At 37.6% G+C, this 19,156-nt stretch overlaps 2 protein-coding genes, 1 long non-coding RNA gene and 1 pseudogene across 3 annotated transcripts; 1 reads left to right on the top strand and 3 right to left on the bottom strand.

Moving 5' to 3' along the window:
- Window positions 1-767: 767 nt before the first annotated feature.
- LOC113293523 lies at window positions 768-4,862 on the top strand (annotated as a pseudogene).
- Window positions 4,863-10,785: 5,923 nt separating this feature from the next.
- Window positions 10,786-12,076, bottom strand: LOC113296154. The gene is made up of 4 exons (XM_026544488.1): window positions 12,064-12,076; window positions 11,812-11,897; window positions 11,065-11,496; window positions 10,786-10,959 (listed from the first exon to the last, which is right to left on the bottom strand). Exons 1-4 carry the CDS (start codon window positions 12,074-12,076, stop codon window positions 10,786-10,788), a joined length of 705 nt encoding a protein of 234 aa, XP_026400273.1.
- Window positions 12,077-14,344: 2,268 nt separating this feature from the next.
- LOC113293522 lies at window positions 14,345-14,689 on the bottom strand. Its single transcript, XR_003332347.1, has 3 exons — window positions 14,644-14,689; window positions 14,514-14,567; window positions 14,345-14,407 (listed from the first exon to the last, which is right to left on the bottom strand). It is a non-coding gene; the product is annotated as an uncharacterized LOC113293522 (long non-coding RNA).
- A 2,643-nt stretch (window positions 14,690-17,332) lies between these two features.
- Window positions 17,333-18,453, bottom strand: LOC113296153 (F-box protein At5g07610-like). The gene is made up of 2 exons (XM_026544486.1): window positions 18,424-18,453; window positions 17,333-18,322 (listed from the first exon to the last, which is right to left on the bottom strand). Exons 1-2 carry the CDS (start codon window positions 18,451-18,453, stop codon window positions 17,333-17,335), a joined length of 1,020 nt encoding a protein of 339 aa, XP_026400271.1.
- Between the last annotated feature and the right edge of the window lie 703 nt (window positions 18,454-19,156).

The following is a 19,156-nucleotide window of genomic DNA, read 5'->3' as shown; positions in this document are numbered from 1 at the left end:
AAAAGAGACAGAGAAAGTGATAGTGGTGGTGGTCGTGATGTGAAGAAGGAAAAAAAAACGAAAAGTAAAAATGTTAGGCAGATGGTTATAAGTGTAAATTGGTCTTTTAATTTCATTATAATTTTTGTTTTTTATTTATTTAATAATTTTAAAACATAATTCAACACTTAACTTGGTCAATGGTAGTCAACATGCAGTCCAGGTACCAAACCCTACCGTTGGACAAATGTTAGACCTAAGCCTAGTCTTGGTCTAAATCTGAGTACCAAACTCCAATTATCCCTTTTTTTTTTTTTTTTTTTTTTTTTCTGTGTATTCATTTTTCTTAATTATCACTTACATAAAATTGACAAAACAATGATAAAACCAAGCCAAATTATAAAACCGTAACCCGATGGTAATATAATATTATAGATAAAAAATGTCAGTTAATGATACGGTTTCTGTTTGCAAACTAAAATACCGGAAGTTATGGTTTCGGTTTTGGTTTGAGCAAAAAACCGAACCAAACAGAAACGAACCATGTACATCCCGAACATTTGGTATCAAAATATCCTTTTGGGGCGGTAAATCCGTAGGTAAAAATAAGCATGGCTTTATTTAACATAGGCAGATCGAGGGTGGTAAACACGAGATCCTAATTTAAGACGGAAGATTTTAAGACAGAAAAAACTTTTGATCGACTTGGGGTTTGGCAAACTCTATACGGCTATACCAACCAGAGTATGTTTGTACGAGTTCACAAAACGCCAAGACCTTGTGGAACATATGTGCACAGTGCAGTATTAATTAATATTTAAAGCTTTAACATGAGACTAAACTAAGCTATTACCAACAGTTAATTTGGATCTCAAGCACTACTTATAAATTCTAATCAAACAGTAGTAGATGTAATCAAATAATACATACCATTGTTGTTGTTGTTGAGGTTCTTTGAAAGTAAACAAAATTCAATCCATGGAGATAAGTTTTAAGATAGTGATTGTTTCTGTTTTAGTATGTTGTATTTTATGTAATTATGTTGTTGAAAGCAATAATTTTAATGGTGATTACTATTCTGATCATCAAGAAATGATGGGTGTGCAACCTTTGTCTAAAATTTCTATGCTCGATCTCGAACTTGGGATTCATGCAGAAGCTTCCATTAAAGCTACTACTTGTCTTCTCGGATTAAAGGTACGTAACTTGAGTTCAAAACCATGTATATCTCTAGACAGCTGTATTTGAGAATGAAGCCCATCTTCCCTTTCCATGTCTAAAGTCAGTCCTCCATAACTGTGATTTACGTCTACTTCTACTACTTGATGCACGGTGTTTGTTTGTTATATTGTTTTAGAGAGAAATATGAATAATGCACTTGTTGTTCTGTGTACTTCACTGTTACAGAACTGTTCGGGATTTGAGATTCCTTTTCGTGACTATAACGTGTCTAATATGCAGGGAGAGAGTAGCCAATGGATAGATGTAAAGTTTAAACACCCCCATCCAACGGCAGATGATTGGATCGCGGTGTTTTCTCCAGCGATTTTCAAGTAATATATTAGTCTTATTACAGTGTAGCATTAGTTGTGTATATTTTCTTCAAAGTGAACCATTTAGATTGATTTATAAACATATATATGTGCAGTGCTTCAACATATGTGCCAACCATGGGAAATCCTCGCCTAAGTCCTTTGTTGGTTTCTGCCCCAATCAAGGTTTTCAATTAAACTCTAAAGCTATTTCAGATTATGGTCTTAATCTTGAAAGGTTCTGAAAATTAACCATGACCTGTGAAGATCCAGGACCGGACTAGCTACAGATCAACTCGGTTAAGCATTAGTTAGCTAGTTTTGGGCTTGAACTGAGCTGCCGAGTTGTCTGCTAGAATTTGTCCAAAATATATACTCCTATATATGAAGTTGTTGTGAGTGAAATGTTAGATGATCTAATGTATTTGAATATAATGATTTGTTTATCAGTACCAATTTGCAAATTATTCAACCCCAGACTACGTAGATACGGGTTGTGGATCTTTGAAGTTCCGTCAGATCAATCAGAGATACACTACAAAACAGAAGGCCTCTTGGGACGGCCAAAAAACGTCCCAAGAGGACAAAAAACCGTCCCAAGAGGTATTAGGGACGTTTATGTACCGTTCCCTGTTCCACCGTCACTAATACTATTTGACCATGTTTTCTTTTTGGGACGGCCATATTTTAGCCTTGATTTAAATATTTTATGACTATTAGGGACGGACAGGCCATCACCGTCCCAAATATCCTTCTTTAGGGACGGTTTTTTCAAAACTGGCCGTCCCTAGAAGCCTTCTTTTTTGTAGTGATGACTTTGCATTTGGATTATTTTCTGGTGGGCTTGCCAAGGTAAGACTTCACGTAATTGTTATAATAATTAGTTGTTTCTGAGTTTCAATTAGTATCACATTTTACTTAATTGTATTGGAATTTATTTTGTAGCCAAAGTTAATAGCTACATCAAACAAGATCTCTTTTGCAAACCCAAAGGCACCTCTTTATCCTCGTCTTGCTCTTGGAAAGTCTTGGGATGAAGTAATTAAGTTTACATTTCATTTCATTTTCAGTTTTTGTTTATGTGAAACATATTTCTGTAGATCATTTAATATTGCTAATGTTCGATATAGATGACCATAACTTGGACAAGTGATTATGACATAAACGAGGCTGTCCCTTTCGTTCAGTGGGGGCTCCAAGGTGAAGAACAAGTTCGGTCTCCAGCAGGAACTTTAACATTCACTCAAACCAGCATGTGTGGTATGATATATTCCCCAAGTGACTCATTGAAACAGATACTTATGCATACACTAGTCTAGATAAATTTCATATATACTCCCTCCGTTCTTTTTTAATAGGCCAGTTTTGTTTTTAGCGAAATTTAAGGAAATTAAGAGAATTAATCATTGAAAGTGGTCCTCATGACACTTGTCAATAAAGAAGTGACATGAAATGGTCCCCATGACACTTGTTAGCAAAAGAATTAAAGTGAAGTGGTCCACATGACACTTGTCTTCAAAAGAAGTTAAGAGAAAAGTGGTCCCAAAAATTAAAATAACATTTGACTTTCCCAATTAGGAAACTGGCTTATTTTTTTGAAATTTTTATTTATAGAAACTGGCCTATTAAAAGAGAACGGAGGGAGTATAATACAACAACATCGTTTCTGGATCAGGTCCACCTGCAAGAACAGTTGGTTGGAGAGAACCAGGCTTCTTTCATACGAGTTTCTTGAAGAACTTGTGGCCAAATCTAAAGTAAGTTGGGTTTTCATTAATCCAGTAGATAATCTATTGTGTTAAGGGTTCGATAATATTCAGATTCATGATGCAAATTTTACAGATATACGTATAAGTTGGGTCATAGATTGATGGATGGTACATATGTTTGGAGTAAAAACTACTCATTCACTGCACCACCATATCCTGGGCAGAACTCGTTGCAACGCGTTATCATCTTTGGAGACACTGGAAAGGCAGAACGAGATGGATCAAATGAGTATCAAAATTACCAGCCAGGATCTCTTAATACCACTGATACACTTACCTAGGATTTGGGTAACTATGATATAGTCTTTCACATTGGTGACTTGCCTTACGCAAACGGCTTTCTATCCCAATGGGATCAATTCACAGAAATGATTGAACCCATTGCCTCCGCTGTACCTTACATGGTTGCTAGGTATGTTAAAGTTACATCCAACTAACATATATGGCTAGCATTTATGATTAATGCGCGTAATCCGCTCTAACTGTTTAGCAAATGTGAATTTTAGTGGTAATCACGAACGAGACTGGCCAAATTCAGGATCCTTTTATAACAGAGGAGACTCTGGTGGTGAATGTGGTGTACCTGCTGAAACTATGTTCTACGTACCAGCGGAAAATCGTGCAAACTACTGGTACTAATGATTTTAAAACTTTGAAAATTTTGGTACTTATTTAACTAAGTAGCTAAATCACCCATCATCTGATCGATTATTTTGGCAACCTGCAATTTCTCAAGTCTTCAGTCTTTCTTGATTAATAGGTATTCTGTCGATTATGGTATGTTTCGATTTTGCATTGGTGACTCAGAACATGACTGGAGAGAGGGAACCGAACAGTACAAATTCATCGAGAAATGTTTTGCAACAACAGACAGGCAAAAACAACCATGGCTTATTTTTGCTACTCATCGTGTTCTTGGCTATTCATCCAATGATTGGTATGCTCAGCAAGGTTCATTTGAAGAACCCATGGGAAGAAGTAGTCTTCAGAAACTGTGGCAGAAATATAGAGTTGATATTGCTTACTACGGTCATGTTCACAGCTATGAGAGAACATGCCTAATTTATGAGGTGGGCATAATTTTGTAATCAAAGCAAGTGTGTCAGTATGTTACTATTGACTAATTAACCAGTAATAAATCTAACATGTATTTGTGCTTGTTGTTCATTATGTTGTCATGTCATGCAGAATATCTGTGTGAGCTCAGAAACATCGCACTTCTCAGGGCTGTGGAATGGAACGATTCACGTTGTTGTAGGAGGCGGTGGAAGTCATCTATCGAAATTCTCATCTCTAAAGACAAAGTGGAGTTTATACCAAGATTATGATTTCGGATTCGTAAAAATGACGGCATACAACCACACATCTCTCCTTTTTGAATACAAGAAGAGCAGCGATGGAAATGTTTATGATTCATTCACAATCACAAGGGAATACATGGATGTTCTTGCATGTACCTTGGGCAGTTGTGCAGCTACTACTTTAGCTGGATAATTACCCTGCCTTTATAGTTTTTACTCTTTCTTTTTTGTGTTTGTTGTTTTGTTTGCTCTTCGTGCCAGCTTGGCACATGGTTATCAATATTTTTTTCTCTTTTTTGTATTTGTTGTTTTGTTTGCTCTTCGTGCCTGCTTGGCGCATGGTTATCAATCTTAATCTTTTCTCAAAAATAAAATAAAATAATCTTTTGCTCTTTTTACTAAAATCCGCAGAGAAAATTCTAGCCTATTTATGAGATGAAAAATCTGCACTTGTTAATGAAAGTGTTAGCTTCAAATCCATAAAGATCAGTTACATGGAGAAGATGTGTGAAAGTAGACCTTATAGGGGACGGGGTGAATAACGAAGTCTGTGTAGAGGAGGTGCCCAACAACTGGCAGACAAGTGCGAAATTGTCTATGCATTTCAACCTGCACAGTGCACTAATTCCAATTTTCACAATTACCTGTGCAAAATAGAGACACCCCGCCGGTGGGTGCCACTTTCACTCACTACTGGTTTACGGACTGGTGCTATGTGCTATCTTCTTCACACGATTAGAAGCATCGCCATTTTTATTTTATTTTGATCGATCAGCAACGGGAATTCAACCCGCCAACCTATAGGTTGGGAGCCCAACCACTGGCCAGCTGGGCTAATGCCAGTCATCAGCTATAGAGTATGATTGTTCTTCCGTTTATGCTGATATAAAAACTCCATTAAAGATTTATGATTCAATAGAATCCTAAATCAAAATACTGCCAAACATTTGCGCCTCCATCTTTATCATATTTTTTCTGTGGAAAGGCTGGAACTAGTGATGTTTAATGAATTCCAACTGAATCACAGGGTACAAAACAAAGTCGACAAGAATTTAACACAGTTGCAACAGATCAAAATTTGTAGGTGCTTGCAAACCAAATCTTCAAATGCAATAAAGAAAACTCAGAATGACTTGCAGCCAAATCTTCAAATAAAAGTTATGCGTGGATTGCCAGTATTGCGATTGACCGTTAGATTTTGATCTTTCAGATTTACGATCATGGAATCCAAGGACAAATGCAAAAGGAAATCTCAAGTCTGCTAATCAATATCCACTAATAAACTGATGACAGTACTCCGGTACACTTTTTCATCCAGGATGTTTTTTTATTACTGCAGCTGATAACATCTCTTTTGTTAACATGTGGCTGAATTTGCTTCATCGATATGTTCATCCACGTTGTTGAGGAAGTGCAAGAAATGGTTTGAAAGACATGGCTAATCCAATCACCAAGATTAGATTTAGGACGAAGAAAACCAAATCGGTACCTGCATTCGACAAGAGAAAGAACATTACTCAAAATCTGATTAAGAAACTTTGGTGACTGCAGAGTGAGCAACCAGATATTGTTTTCTTTAAGGTAGAGCATCAAACCAGGCAGGAAGTAAGCATTTATACGCTTTTGCGCCATTGAAAAACTGCAAACACGAAAGACATTATTCTTGTTCGTTAAAATACAGACATCAAAAAGGGTCACATATTAAAACTAGTTCTTGTTTGCTATCCTTATACAAATTCGACAACAAAGACAAATTTATTATACTTGCAGAGCACCACCACCAGCTGGACCAAATGCTTGAAAAACAGATGATAAAGTCGACGTAATTCCATTTGCAGCTCCTCTTTGCTGTTGGGACTGATAAATATCGAAGCCATTACAGTGTGAACCTCAAAAGACGTTATAGATCAAAGAGGTGGAAGAGAGGAAGCATTACCACTGTATTGTTCTGTAGGATGACAAACCCAGTGAAAGTAGTCATCTGTTGATCAATAGAACAATCAAAGGTAAACACCAATTTATTACGACCAATGAAACTAGAAAAAGAAATCCTGCAACTTTGAGCTTTTACTGTTGTACTACTTACAGCAAAAACACTCTTCAAAAGTGAAGCCGTATTTATCAACAGATAAAGGCTGATACCAGATAGTTTAGCTATGAACGGGTAACTTGACAGCAACACAATAGATGAAGCCTTCAAACGAAAAGACAATCATTAATTAAGTAGATAAACCAATTGCCGTAATAGAGTAAACCTTAATTATTGTATAAAAATTGGTAGTTAGAAACATACATACCGCTGCAATGCGAGCTAACTTGAGGGGTCCAAGAATCCTCTCGAGCTTTGGATAAAGTACATGTTGAAATGAAAAAAGACCAATACCTATCATGGTTGATCAGTAGACAAGTATTATCATTTTTATGAGTGGTAGCTATAGAGGAGCATTGTTAACATGATTGGAGTTGAAGGCCAATGAAAGAGAATTATGAAGTCTACATACCTGCGACTGAAAGAATTTGGCCAACATCCTTGGTGGTATAGCTCAATCCACCAAATTTTCTAGGACTTACAGCCCATAATGAGAAAATCTGTCAAAAAAGATCGATAATCATTTACGAATTGAGAGAGCATAGTTTACAAGGAATAACATATGAGTCATCTCATGGATCAATTACCTCACCATAGGCCATATTGTGAAGTGAGAAAACACACATGACCACAATACTTGAGATTAACGGCCAATTTCTAAAAAGGTTTTCCTTAGAATTTGACAATCCTGTCTCCTGATTCTTCTGTATTTTTTCACTCATACCAGTCCCGCACGATTCTATCCCTTTATGTTTGTTCAATGTTTCCTGTCACAATATTAAATTACACATCAAAAATCTATAGGCTTCGAGACCATCAGTTTAGTGTTAGTACTCGTAGGTTTGGAGACCATCAGTTTAGTGTTAGTACTCATACTAGTTCAACTTTGTGAAAACAAAAAGTACAAATTTCACTAATAAATAGATGAACTACTTTACTCATGGTATTCCAAAAATACTTTTAAGTCTCACTTATCTCTGATACATAAGTACGTACTACATACGGATGAAGAAACATACCAGAAGCCAACAACAAGCTACAGTTGCCGCTGTTGCACACTTTTTTTTACTCGGCCAATAAAATAGAATAAAAAAGCGAAAATGTACAAGGATCAGGCTAATTTAGTGCTTAGCCAAAAAGGCCACACACTAAAAAGCCTAAAAACGATAGTAAACCTCTCCAGGCCATTCAACAGAATGAATAAAACCTGGCCTACCCTCGTAAAACTCATAATGTTCCTCAGCCAACAAACATGCTTGTTTGGCCGAGACATCCGCTGAAAAATTAGCCTCTCTGTAGCTATGAATATAGCTAATATTGTTATAAAAACTCTTCGCTATTCTCCACCTCTGCATTAGCTGCCATGGAAAATCGCCATTTTGAAGAGCATATAAACAACTCATCGAATCAGATCTGACACATAAATTCTTCACATTCCATCTTTGAGCAACGACAGCACCATAGATCACCGCACAAACTTCAGCATAGAAGTTAGTCTGCCAGCCCAGGCCAACGCACAGAACTCCCAAGACTACCGAGCTAGAATCACGGAAGACAACACCAGAACCAGCCTGCCCCGGATTACCAAGAGATGCACCATCACAACAGATCATAATCTCACCAGGATTTGGCGGACTCCAAGTAACTTCAACTGGGTCAGAGTGATCGCAAGATCTATGCGTCACTCTAAAGAAATTAACAATACGCAAATCATCCAAAGTATTATGCATATGGCCCTTCAATCTAATAGAGTTATCACGAATTACCTGATGAACTCTGCCTTTAAACTCCAGCCAAGGAATCTGTTTGTTCTCAAAATAAGCTTTGTTACGCATCTTCCACAGCTCCGTTACTATTGCAAGATTTGCAACAAGCCACAGATCCTTAATCATTCGACTCCGTCCCTTTGCAGCCTTGTAGGAGGCCACCAGGTCCTCATTCGGCGTCAATCTGAAAATTTCAGCTGCCCACTTCCAAATTCTTTTGGCAATTTTGCAATGCCAAGTAATATGGCTAACATCTTCACAGTCTTCTCTACATAAACGACACATAGAAGGCATCTCTCTACCAGTCTTCTTCATAACATTATCATCAGAAGCACAACACTGTTTATAAAATAGCTTCCAATACTGCACACCCAAAGTAGGATGTATAACACTTCTAGAGAAAAGTGCCGCAGCTGGCAAAATTTCAGCTGGCCCACGAATAGCAGCCTTGGCCGACTTGACAGTGAAAACACCCTTACTGTCCAAGTTCCAAATCTTATAATCATCTCCACCACCAATAAGAGGCAAATTATCAACATCAATATTGCATCGTAACATCAATTCTTTAGTCTTTGGAGGAATAACCCAAGAGCCATCAATAATAATATCACTCACCTTGGCCTTAAAATCATTAGGGCCTCTCGTTGTGATGCCAAGACGTTGAGCAATTGAAAAATCAGCACACCAATTATCAAAAAATAAGGAAGTATTAGCACCGTTACCTATAATTGAGCGCGTGTGCTTTTGAACAAAGTTATGCACCAATCTAATGCCAGGAAAAACCGAGGAACCCAACTTATAATCAACCAGGTTGCCATTAACCTTGAAATATTTTGCCTTCAAAAATCTAGCCCAAGTCTTATCAGAGTCTCGAATCGAAATCCACAACTTCATAAGCATGGCCCTATTAACATCATTTAACTTCTTGAGGCCAAGCCCACCTTCACGTCTAGAACGGCATAAGACATCATAAAGAACCGTGAAGTGTTTGGGCTTCTCAGCATCTCCAGACCATAAAAAATTGCGAATGGCCCTCTCCACCGATTTGATGGCCGTGCATGGCCATTTGTAAACAGCCATTGAATGAAGCAAATAGCTAGAAATAACTGATTTGATCAAAACTAACCTGGCCTGAAAAGACAATAGCTTACCCTTCCAACCTGCCAGCTTGTCCATAATCTTCTCCATTACCTGACGAACATGAATATGACGCACAATGCCAGGTTTCAATTGGATTCCCAAATATTTATCCGGGAAATGCGCCCTCTCCATGCCCATAAAGTTTGCAATAGCAATAGCACGAGATTGCCTATCTCCACCATAATAAAATTTGCTTTTGGCGTAACTAACATACTGACCGGAAGCACGTTGATACATGCCAAGCATCTCCTTCAAGTTCCGCAAGCTATGAAGATTACCCTTACAGAAAATAAGAATATCATCCGCAAAGAGTAAATGGGTTGGAGCCACACCTTTCTTACTCACCATGTGATGCATACTTCTAGCAGCAAACAACTTAGAGAGATTGCGGCTCAAAACATCTTCAATAAGAACAAAAATCAAAGGTGAAAGAGGATCACCTTGACGAAGGCCTCTTGTGATACTGAAAAAACCTTCAGGGCTACCATTAATCATAATAGATATACGGGCAGAGTTAAGAATACTAGCAACCACGAACACCATGCATCAGAAAAGCCATATTGACGAAAAACTTCCCACAAAACTCCCAACTCACCGTGTCAAAAGCTGGGCTATATCCAATTTAAGGCCAACGTTACCATGCTTCCGTTCAACGCTAATCTCATTGATCAGTTCCGAGGCCAAGGCTATATTCTCATGAATGTTTCTTCCTTTCATAAACGCCACTTGCTCTTCAGAAATCAATTTGTTCAACACCGTGCCAAGTCTGGTCGCCATAATTTTGTAATGATTTTGAAGAAGAAGTTGCTTAAACCAATTGGCCTATAGTCTTTAATAGCATCAGACTTATTAGCTTTTGGAATGAGCACAATAAAACTAGAGTTAATGCCATTAGGAATCTTCCTCATCGCCCAACAGTTTGCAATAGCATTAAAAAGATCTCTAGAAATAATGTTCCAACAGATCGAAAGAAAGAACCTGTAAATCCATCAGGGCCAGGAGCAGAATCCGCTCCAAGATCAAAAACACGCCTCTTTAACTTCATCCAAGGTAGGAATAGCATCCATACAAGCACTCTCAGCAGCTGATATGCTTTCATGCTCATAATCAAATAGTCTCGGATCAATATGAACAGCTCCACCGTTGAACTTTGCACGATAATGATCAACAATGTAATCTTTTATTTCATCCTGCAAAAACAAAGTAGAGTTAGTAGAAATCTTCAGTCGAAATTGTGTTTTGGCTCCTCCTCATTCTTATTGAGTTGTGAAAAAAACGAGTGTTCTGATCACCATCCTCCAACCAGCTAGTTCTCGATTTTTGCTTAAGCATAGTGGCCAAGTCAGACCGCACACAATCAACAGCCTTCCTAGCGTCAGCCACCTTCAAAAATTGGACTTCACAGCTAACATTCTGGTCCAAAATATCATTCTCCTTATCAAGATTCAATTCCGCTTGCTTTAAGCGAAACTGAACATCTCCAAACACCAATCTATTCCAAATCTTCAAAGCCTCCCTCAACCGCTTCAACTTTGATGTAAAAACAAAAGGAGGAGCACCATCCAACCTAACACTCCAATTGTCTTTGACGAATTCCAAAAAAGATGGATGAGAAAGCCACATCTTCTGGATTCTAAAAGGAGCTCTCTTCGGCCTAGGACTGTCAAAAGCAAAACCAACAAGAGGAGAATGGTCCGAGCAAAGTCTCGGCAAAGCTTTGCACCTCCAGTTAGCAAACTTATCATGCCACGCACCATTAATAACAGCCCTATCGTGTTTAGAAACAATTCTATGCATACCACTCCGACAATTAGACCAAGTATACTTCTTCCCAATAGCATCGGCCTCAACCAAACCATTATCAGAAATCCAACTTCGAAACTCATTTATATAAATTTCTTTGAGCGGCCTACCACCCTTCTTCTCATCAAGACGCAAAACACAATTGAAATCCCCCAACACCAACCAAGGAATGGAAATATATCCCAGACCCAATTACCGCCAAAGAGATCTCCTTTCAACCGCATCAAAAGAAGCATGCACAGCCGTGACAAAATTCCCACAAAAATCCAAAGTGATAGCCTGCTTAGACGAAGATAAAACAATCGGCCTTGCTAGAGTATTCCTCCAAAAGATCCAAATATTTCCCTTCTGACCATGCACCTCATTAGTAATAACATCTTCACAAAAATCAAGCAAATTAAGCTTCCTAACAAAACGTGTAGTGCAACGAACCTGAGGCTCCGCAATACAAATTACATCAGGCTTGTGCAAGTAGTAAAGCTCATTCAACTTGACCCTTGCACCATCTTTGGCCAAGCCTTGAGCATTCCAATAGAAGACACGCATTAATTAACTCTACTCTTTGAAGGGCTTGCCGAACCCTGTCTAGAAGATTTTCCACTTCAAGTTTGAACTTGACTCACCGTAGCCACAGCAGCTGTCTTCTTCTTAGGAGCTTTAGATTTTTTCTTCCTTTCCACCAACTCCTTCTTCTCATGATCCGCTAACTCTTTATTAGCAAGAATCTCCAAATTTCTTGCATCCTCGTCAGCTATGCCTTAAGTGTTAGTAGCAACTACATCTTCAAGCACATCATCAGCTTCATCAATCACCTTATCAATCTCCTCGGTCCCAGTTTCAAATCTATTAGAAAGTGTTAAGTTTTCTAAAGATCTAGCTTGTGAAGATCTTCTTGAAGTTCTAGTGGCCTCACTAAAACTAGCTTCAACGTTAGCACCCACAATTGGAAAATTAGCCGGAGAATGATGCAAGTCCAAAACCTTTTTCCTCAAGTTCTCTAGCTTAGCTCTAGCAATATCTTGCTGAATTTTGGCAGCTTCAGCATCAGCCTCCCGTTGCCTAGTTGCCTCCTTCATAGCCTCGTAATTTCTATAAGCTTCCATCTCTTGCATCTCCAAATCAACATCATCTTCCTTAGATAAATTATCATGCACCAGCTCCTCAAGTGCTGCACCAACACTTCGCAAAACCAACTCCGCATCATCATTGCGGACAGATTCCTCATCATCTTTACGCAAACCAGGTAAAGCTTCATCATGAGCTTTACCAGTAAATGCTTCATCACCAATATTAGCAACATCTCCTCGGTGCTTAGATAAGCCACCATCCTCCATGAGCTGCACGGACTGAATATCGCTGTAAGCTTCAGCATGAGTTGCAACAATATGCGGCACGGACAAGGCAGCATCTTCAGTGTGATCCGATATAGTATCATCATCTTCTAATGTAGCACCAGCACTCTCACTGTGGTCAGAAAAGATAGTACGTGTTCCAGCTGCTATCTCAAGGACAGATTTCTTCTTCTTCAACGTTATGGCCTCCTCACCATGTTTAGATTTCTCAGTTTCTATTGGAACATCCGATGGCATATGCTTCTTACCTTTAGGGATTCGTTCCTTTTGCCAAAAATTCTTAAGATCATCCATATCAGCCTCAATTGCTTTTTTAATCTCAGGATCAATTTCAACGTCAGCCCTATCCTTCAAATCATCAAACTTTTTTGTTCTACAATCAGATTTTTTATGGCCAATAGATTTACAATAATCGCAAAAGCTGGGCCTGTTTAGAATTTCATATTCCTGAACAAAAATTTCATCATTCTCTTCACCATCAATCAAAATTCGTCTCAAAGGTTGAGAGAAGTCTATGTCAACCAGGGCTGCCGCAAAGTAACCATATTCATGGCGCAAAGTACGCGGATCAACCGAAACCGGCCTACCAAGCCCTCTTGCCAGCCTAAAAATCGTCTCTTCATCCCAAAACTCCATTGGCAAAGCTGTGAAACGAACCCAAACTGCAGCTCTTGTAATCTTATCTTTCCCAGGATCAAACATAGGTGTCCATGGATGAATTTTAAGCTGTTGAATTCCGTTTGGAGATTGAATCTTCCATGGACCATCATAGCTTACACGTTTACGATCATCTTCATTGTCTAGTTTAATAACAAAATATCCCTTCTTCCATGGAATAAATTGAACCGAACCAGATAGCTTCCATTGATTCAATAATTCTCTTTTAACATCATCAAATTTTAGGGTTTTGAAAAAAACCAAACGACCAACCAAGCTGAATCTCCACACAGCCTTAATCCGTGTATGAGTGTCTCGTGGGATCTTGATCAAAACATCATTATTTGTTGAAGAGAAAATTGGAGGGTGAGAAAGTGTCTCGGCATCAATCTTTGATAAAACATGGGTTCTTCGCTTTAATATAGATGCATAGGATCCTTCCATAACACCATCATCACCCGGTTTCCTAAACGAGTTATGATTTCCATCTTCCTTCCTAGACGCGCCATGAATCTCCGTCCCCATCACCTTCCTAAACGCTGTAGGATAGCAGCGTTAGGGTTTGCACCATGATTCCTAAACACTTCAGGAAAAAATAGATGCGAGAGGCAAGAATTGAACCCGCGACCTGCTACTTGCATATTCTAACACCATACCAACTGCCGCTGTTGCACACACTGATATAGAAAGGCTAGGTAGGAAATATGGAAATCTGCAACATATTGAAGAATCACAGAAAATGCTGAGACAATTGAAGATTCGCAAAATAAAGAACTAAATGGAATGTACATGTATAGTTCTTACCTTCCAAAAACAGAATCCTTCATAAATAAGTTTGGATATTTCTCTGCAGGCTAGAAGGTTATTGATAGATATACTTAGACCCACATCCACGACAACAAGTGATATCAATTCGTATATATTTATATGAAGGAAACTATTATTTTCTAAGATACCTTTGCAAGGAAACCTCCAACAACAAGTCCAACTATCAAACCTATTGCCCACGCCGAACTCGTCTTAAAAAATAAAAAAATGTAGCCATCATTATCTATGAAGCAAAACTATGGATATATTTTCTTTTCATGAAAAATAGAAAAAAAAACATAAAGAAATAAATCGTACAACTGAAAGTGCCAAAGTCCGATATTCTTCTCGGCAAACTTCGACAGCATAAGCCTAAAAAATGTTCAACAGTTATATTCAAAAAAAGTGTATCAAGCAGAAAAAAGAAGTAGAAACACAAACCACATACCTGAACTGGTCCAAATATACCACTGAAACATCCCAGAAGAAATCTCATAGAAACTGCCATGAGAAAGTTTCTACTGAGACCGAATAGAGCATTGAATATAATCCTGACATGATAATTAATGACATATTAGATCACATATAATCATTATGAGAAGGACATTTCAAGTTGAAATTCTTAAGTAAATAACTTTCAGCAATACTAACACAGAAGTAGAGCACAGGATTATAATAGGTTTTCGGCCGTATCGGTCCGCTAAGATTCCCCACAATACAGATGTTAAAGCTCTTCCAATCATGTACACACATCCTAATTAAAAGAAGAAAAAAAATGTAAGAAGCGAAGAGAAATAAACCTAATCTAGAAAGATGAACAAGACAACAAGTCAGATTCTTAATGACTAATTACAGATCCACAATACTAACCTATACATCCTGCATAGTATCCAATATCTTCCTGCCTTTTTGCAATATTGAAGTCCCGCACCTACACAATAAAATTGAAAGAAATCTTACATATAACTTGCATAATTTTAAGATTCTATGAATACTAACCATTGCTAACCAGAAAATATAGGTAAGGGAACAGAGATGATACTGGAAGAACTGCAAAAGAAGCCCAGGTATTAAGAAATGTCATTAGGCTATGGAAGAAAACAGATAGAGAGAAAAATTAACATCAACACGATCACTCACAAGTGGTGAATGCCACAATCCATACAAAAAATAAGTCCTTGTAAGGTATTCCTAAATTTGTTTCTTTACGAATGTCAATTCTGCAACCTGGACAATTCTCATAATACTTAGTCTTCCACAATAAACCTTCTCTATTACTATCAAGCTCTGCCATTAGTAAATACTTCAATACAGTTGATAATGACCATACCAACCAAACTAACTCAGTTTAAAGAGAAAAACATTCTTGATTTTTTTATTACGTTTTCCAATCTTCACAGAGAATCTTGCTGTTAAACATTATAAAATCGAGAATGTCCTATAGACAACCACAAAACTCCAATCTTACAAAATTCCAAATTCTCCTTTTCACCTACTAAGTCAGTTGTCGAAAAATAGATTATGAATAGAAATGCAATTTAATGTGTTACTCCTTTCGTCTTCTTCATCATCAGCCAATAAAAAGAAATTTTCTTCATCATAAGCCAATAAAAGGAAATCATAAAACATTTCGTTATATATAGACATACGAATTTTTTAAAAACTAAACCAGCAATGAAACCTTAATCAGCCGAGCTGATCTATGTAACCATAGCAAGCTAATGGCAATGACTGATGCTGTAACAAACGTTGCATTTTTGCTACAGTGACCTTTTTGTCATTTCAATTCATTCAATGTTTCAATCTCCAGAGTTTTTGTTGCGTATAAAAGTAACTCACAGAGACCTGAAGAGGGTTCTGCTGATGCTACCATAGCTTGTGATTATTAACTAGATCTTGTGTACCTGAAACTATGACCATCAAGAGAGTTGCCGAAGTAATACAAGGCTTACAAGCATCTCATATCATCATTGAGAGTGATTGGCAAGTTGTTATCATATTCCATCAAAACTAAGCAGTACATATCAATTACAGAGCTGGCTCTCCATATGAAAATTAAGTTCAATTTCAAGTTTCACTTAGATCATTTACCCAAATCTAATTGTTCAAAAGCAAAACAGAAAACGAAAAACTTTTACGGGCATACCAAATGTCTATTTTATATAACTGTAACTTACACATACCTCTGCACTTTCTCCACCAAAAGAACTGCTATCCACTATCCAGATTCCAAAGATCTACCAGAGATGATAACTATCGCCAGACCTGTAAAAGCTATTTTCTTAGCTAAACCAAAAGAAAATTCGGTCATCCTTCACAACATAAAAGGGATGGCAACGAAAATCCAAATGCAGATGATCCAAGAACAGATTATGGTAGTGGTATCATCCACGTATTATGTGGGAGTATCGACGGGTTCTACGTCACTTTGTTCCAAAGTTTTTCCTCATACTGATCTTCAAATGCAGATTTCTCCTTATTCAGCCCCAAGTTTCATACATACATTTTATGAAAGATGTGTGGATAGATGTAAACCACACACCAAAAAAAAGAAGTTACAAAACAACTCTGAACGCAGATAACAATATCAAGATATATGTAAACATGTAAATATCAGACTTAAACTTGAACTCGCAACACCCAATTACAAGATAGGAAACAAAATGCAGAAATACATATAGGGAGAGAAAGTACGAAGGCCTAACATAAGCAAGTACAAAGGAAGAACCAAAATGCAAAAAATACAAAGACTTAACCAAATCAACTACTAGGCAGGAAACAACATCTATTTTCATACTGATCTTCTAATGCAGAATTCTCCTAAAATATTTACAGTTGCATCCATATCTGAAAAGTCAAACGACTCGAAATGCAAACAATAATATCAAAGTATATGTATACATGGTGAGAGAGACGGAGCAAATGACCACTTCAACCATAAGAAAAACAAGGAAAAATTTGAACTCACAACACCCAAATACAAGACAGGAAACAAAATGCAGAAATTATTATAGGGAGAGAGTGAATAAGTACAAAGGCCAGACTTAAGCAAGTTTAAAATGCAAAAAGTACATATTACTCGACTTAAACGACTACTAGATAGGTAAAAAAGGAAACAGAAATACTTGGTTAAATGACTAAACACAAGCAAGCGATTCAATGTACTGATAAAAGTTACAGTTTCTCCCAAGTAAGCGTTGTGGTGATATATTATACACTCTTTTGAAGCTCATTTCGTTAAGAGCATAAGAGAGAACCATATTCCCTTGTGTTAGTACCACCAACTTTGACGACTCGTCTTCTTCTCCGTTTCGTATAAATAAAATATAATCAAAAGGATGTGACCCCTCAAACTTCCGAAACGACTTCAATTGCTCTAAAGCAACACTGCATTTGACTTTCCACCCCGTGTAAGCAGTATCCATTTCCAATATGTTTAAAAATCGACCACCATATCCTCTCTCAATAAGGTAGAAACGACCCTGATACTCAGTAACATCCGTGATGTCTATGGAACTTCGTAATCTTTGTTGTGGAGTCCTTGGAACTACACCTAATAATTCTCGATCAATAACAAAATAAATCACAGACCCATGATCAGCATTCCAGTTTAAAGAACCATTCCAGAAAGTAGCAGAAACACAAGGTATAGGGAACGCATCTAGAGTATATTCATCTTCACATAGCCTCCAAAGTGTGGTTTCCGAAGAGTAGACTTCAATTCGATACTTATCACCTGCCCATAGTTTGTCGCCCCATATAGCAATGACTTTATAATACGGAGATCTAGATGGATCAAACGCTAAACTGAAATTGAATAGGTACTGGAACCCACATTTTCTCAATTGAGATCGAGGTAAAGTTTTGTGTTGCTTTGTGAATGGATTGAAAACATAATAAGTGAAATTCCACTCGTTGAATCCAAAATTCCGACAAAGGAGAAGTCCGTTACAAGATTGAACAATCTCTATGCCTCCAGGAAATACCTCTTTTGCGAAATTTATAGTCTTCAAAGGTACATAACTATTGACATTTCCATCAAGGCTGATATATTCATATTCAGGAGGATTATTCCAATCGAAACATTTTTGTTTCCAGAACAATCCTGGGATTGAAAAGCTAGGGTTCTGAATGAAATGTTTGTGGACAAAATAGGGATTAGAGATTAAAGAGTCTTTTTAAATGAGGCTAAAGAACTATTTGCACAGCTTGCAGCATCCGGATATACAATCAGTGATGATGAAAAGAAACAATCCATCAGCAATGGGTTGAACCAAGCATATGATTCGATTGTCTCCACCTTAAGCACAATGGAGAACCTGAGCATGGATCTGTTTTACTCCCATCTTCTCAACTTTGATATGCGCATCACACATCAGCTTGAGGAAATACAACAACCCATTGCACATATTGCTGCTTCATCTACATCAGGACGAAAAAATCCCCAAAACAACAACCACAATCAAAATCAACGACCTTTTCATTATCAACAAAATCAGTCACAACCTCGTTTCCAGTCTCCTATGCAAAGCAACAACACTGCTGAGAAGTGTCAAATCTGCAAGAAGAAAGGTCACCTTGGTGACAAATGCTGGTTCCGTTACAAACCAAGCACCAATAAACCAAAACCACAAGCTGCGTATATTGCATTTCCTGAAGCATCATATGGCAACGAATGGGTAACTGATTCTGGTGCTACCAATCATCTAACAGCAGATATGAACAACTTAACAATCCCTCATGAATATACAGGCACAGAACAAGTGTATGTGGGTAATGGTAATTCACTAAACATCACACATACTGGTAATGCATCTTTCACACATAACTCATGATTATTCTGTTTGAATAACATTTTTCATGTACCCAATATAAATACAAACTTGTTATCAGTTTCTCAATTCTGCAAAGATAATGGTGTTTTCTTTGAGTTTCACACATCTCATTTCTTTGTAAAGGAC

The sequence above is a fragment of the Papaver somniferum genome, chromosome 7, assembly GCF_003573695.1.
Source record: "Papaver somniferum cultivar HN1 chromosome 7, ASM357369v1, whole genome shotgun sequence".
Taxonomy (NCBI): Eukaryota; Viridiplantae; Streptophyta; class Magnoliopsida; order Ranunculales; family Papaveraceae; genus Papaver; species Papaver somniferum.
This window is presented reverse-complemented; position numbering and strand designations above follow the sequence as displayed.

Bases quoted from the DNA above. Each gene is read 5' to 3' on its own strand.
- LOC113296154 (XM_026544488.1), bottom strand. The intron at 11,497-11,811 runs GTTCGTTGCACT...CTTGATGAGAAG, and splicing joins TTTGTATTGCGGAGCCTCAG to AAGGGTGGTAGGCCGCTCAA. The intron at 10,960-11,064 runs GTGTTTGGAGAT...CAATTTTTGAAG, and splicing joins TGAAGATTTGGAATAGATTG to GTGGCTGACGCTAGGAAGGC.
- LOC113296153 (XM_026544486.1), bottom strand. From the start codon at position 18,453: ATGGATTGTTTCTTTTCATCATCACTGATT. The intron at 18,323-18,423 runs GTATATCCGGAT...CATTTCATTCAG, and splicing joins TCTTTTCATCATCACTGATT to AACCCTAGCTTTTCAATCCC.